A 3,328-nucleotide genomic window follows, 5' to 3' on the forward strand; every position below is an offset into this window, starting at 1 on the left:
CTATGAATATGGCTGGACAGTGTACAGTGCCTATAAAAAGTATTCACCCCCTTCAGTGTTTTACACTTTTATTGATTTTATAAATCAATCATTCATGGTCAATATAATTTGGCTTTTTTGACAAAAAAATTTACAAAAAACCTCTTTAATGTCAAAGTGAAAGCAGGTTTCTACATAGTAATGTAGTGATAAGAGCTTCCTTCAGCTTGACCATGGAGTCTCCCACATACATGCCTTTTGGTGAACTCTAGTCAAGATTTAATATAAGTCTTCTTCAACAGTGGTTTTCTCTTCGCTGCTCTCTCATAAAGCCCAGGCAACTGTTGTTGTATGCAGAGTCTCTCCCATCTCAGCTGCTGAAGCTCATAACTCCTCCAGGTGTCTTGGTGGCCTCGCTCACTAGTCTCCTTCTTGCACCGTCACTCAGTTTGTGAGTTCGACCTGATCTAGGCAGATTTAGACATTTGCCATATTCCTTCTATTTCTTCACGATGGATTTAACTGAACTCTGGGGGATGCTCAGTGCCTTGGAAATTTCTTTGTATCCATCCCGACTTATACTTTTCAATAACCTTTTCTCTGAGATGCTTGGAGTGTTCTTTTGTCTTCATGGTGTAACGGTAGCCAGGAATACTGATTAACCAGTGACTAGACCTTTCAGACACAGGTGTCTTTATACTACAATCACTTGAGACACATTCGCTGCACTCTGGTGAATTATGGCCTAATTATATTGACCATGATAGATTTATAAAATCAATAAAAGGGTAAAACATCCAAGGGGGTGAACACTTTTTATAGGCACTGTATGTCTGATCATAAATTGGCTTTTGTTTTTTGTCAGGCTAAAGAGGACCTCTCCCACAGCATACTGTGACTGCTGGGAGAAATGTAAGTGTAAAACGCTGATTGCTGGCCAGAAAGCTGCTCGTCTTGATCTGCTGTACAGGCTACTCACGACAACTAACCTGGTCACAACACCAAACAGCAGGTAAAATCCCCTGAGCTTTAAAATTAGCAGTTAACTCAGAACATATTTTGCTGTGTCACCTAAACTGTATTATAGTGACATGCTACTGTATACAGGAGTTAATACATATTGTGCAAGTGACGAAAAGCTGGTATTACTGATTTGTTTCCATCTGCAGGGGAGAGCATATATTACTGTTCTTGGTGCAGACTGTTGCCAGGCAAAGTGTTGAGCACTGTCAGTACAGACCACCACGAATCAGAGAAGACAGGAACCGCAAGGCTGCTAATACAGAAGGTAGCTTCACCATCATTTTATCCACTTTAACAATCAGTGCAGACTAGCAGTTTATACATTTCACAAACATTCATTAGAGATTGTCTGCTCTCTTCACAGTTCTGACTAGTTAATGCTTTAGCTTTTTAAGCACACTATTTCCAGAAGTCAAGTGAGGTATGAAAACATTATTCTTCCCTCTCTTTCAGACTCTGATATGCCAGATCATGATCTAGAACCTCCCCGCTTTGCTCAGCTGGCTCTGGAGAGGGTCCTGCAGGACTGGAATGCCCTCAAGTCTATGATCATGTTTGGTTCCCAGGAGAACAAAGACCCGTGAGTATCACAGCAAAACAGCACTCCCATGAGGTTACACTCTTGTGGTACCTTATTCCCAGTCACTTTCACGCAGTGCCACATTTTTTAACAGACAGGACTTTGAATTAAATATATTTTTTGTTTCCTAGACTTAGTGCCAGCAGCAGAATTGCCCACCTTCTGCCTGAAGAGCAGGTCTACTTGAACCAGCAGAGTGGCACCATTCGCTTGGACTGTTTCACTCATTGCCTCATTGTCAAGTGTGCTCCTGATATCACTGTAAGTGCATGTAGTATATCCTCATGTGCTCTGGCTCTGTATCTTATTTTGTTCCTTCAGTTTCTGTGTTCATTGTGTCCACATTTTAGTAAGTACACGGTGTAAAATCAAATCTCCATTCCTGAGTGCTTCATGAAATGATACCTCCTAAATATAACTAGTAATTATTTTTGCTGTTATCACACCTTTGCATTTGGAAGTATTTCGGTCCTCAATGGGTGTGGCTGTCCTGTGTTAGTTCATAGACACTTTACTGGGCACACTGGTGAAGGAGCTGCAGAACAAGTACACTCCTGGCCGGAGAGAGGAGGCAGTCACCGTCACCAGGAGGTTCCTACGGTCTGTAGCCCGGGTGTTTGTCATCCTCAGTGTGGAGATGGCTTCTTCCAAGAAGAAAAAGTAAGAACACACAGCATGAAGGTTTCAGAATAAAGTTTTAGATGAAGCTTGAAAAACTAATTGTAATTTGAGTTATCATTGCCCCACACTCCATACTAACACACAGTGAACCTATATACTTGGCAGCAGTGTCAGCATGATCTTTTCAACTGATACAAATACTGATTCTGTCCATATAGCAACTTCATCCCCCAGCCAATTGGAAAATGTCGTCGAGTTTTCCAGGCTCTGCTGCCCTATGCTGTGGAGGAGCTGTGTAATGTAGCGGAGTCGCTCATTGTTCCAGTGCGAATGGGTATCACAAGACCTACTGCTCCTTTCACTTTGGCCAGCACCAGCATTGATGCTGTTCAGGGCAGTGAGGAGCTCTTCTCTGTAGAACCTTTGCCTCCAAGGCCCTCACCTGACCAGTCCAGCAGGTTGGTTGGTTTTGATAAGTTCCATACATTAAGATGTGTTCATGTGCATGTTTATATATAAATGTTTACATGGAATTGGATAAGATAAAACTTTATTAATCCCACAATGGGGATATTCCCGTGCCCCAGCAGCAACAAGGAAAAAAAACAAGCACCCAAACGGCAACAAAAACACACACCACAAAAATCTATGGAAAACAAATCAACTATAATCAAGTCTAACACTTCAGATGACTATTACACAGTTCCTTAAAACTGCACCTTATATATGTGTCACTACAATGATGCATTATACAGTCTAATAGCTGTGGGGAGAAACGACCTATGATGGCGCTCCTTCCTGTACTGGGGATGCAACTGTCTTGGGCTAAAACAGCTCCTCATAGCCTCCACAGTGTGCTGCAGGGGATGGGAGGAATTATGCATGATGGATGTTAGCTTTACCAAAATCCTCCTATCTGCAACTTCCTCAATGGAATCTAGAGGGCAACCCAGGACAGAGCCAGCTCTCTTAATCAACTTGTTAAGGATGAGTCCATGTTAATGAGCTGAAGTAAAGGAATGACTTGTAGCTGTCTAAGTCAAGTTATTTGGTAGCACTGTATTTGGAGAGGAGAAACTCAAAGTAAGCAAGGTGGGGTTTTTTTCCCCTGATTCATTGGGCTGA

The 3,328-nt window shown here is 42.2% G+C and overlaps 1 protein-coding gene across 1 annotated transcript in view; it reads left to right on the forward strand.

Annotated features, from left to right (window-relative positions):
* ubr5 (ubiquitin protein ligase E3 component n-recognin 5) overlaps positions 1 to 3,328 on the forward strand; it is a 42,451-nt gene that overhangs the window by 22,001 nt on the left and 17,122 nt on the right. Inside the window, exons 29-34 of the mRNA XM_020611680.1 lie at positions 845 to 991; positions 1,149 to 1,267; positions 1,456 to 1,582; positions 1,714 to 1,843; positions 2,082 to 2,242; positions 2,422 to 2,661. Of these exons, the coding sequence (XP_020467336.1) occupies positions 845 to 991; positions 1,149 to 1,267; positions 1,456 to 1,582; positions 1,714 to 1,843; positions 2,082 to 2,242; positions 2,422 to 2,661 (924 nt within the window). The remainder of the gene's footprint in view (positions 1 to 844; positions 992 to 1,148; positions 1,268 to 1,455; positions 1,583 to 1,713; positions 1,844 to 2,081; positions 2,243 to 2,421; positions 2,662 to 3,328) is intronic.

Source organism: Monopterus albus, unplaced genomic scaffold, assembly GCF_001952655.1.
Source record: "Monopterus albus unplaced genomic scaffold, M_albus_1.0 scaffold116.1, whole genome shotgun sequence".
Classification (NCBI taxonomy): Eukaryota; Metazoa; Chordata; class Actinopteri; order Synbranchiformes; family Synbranchidae; genus Monopterus; species Monopterus albus.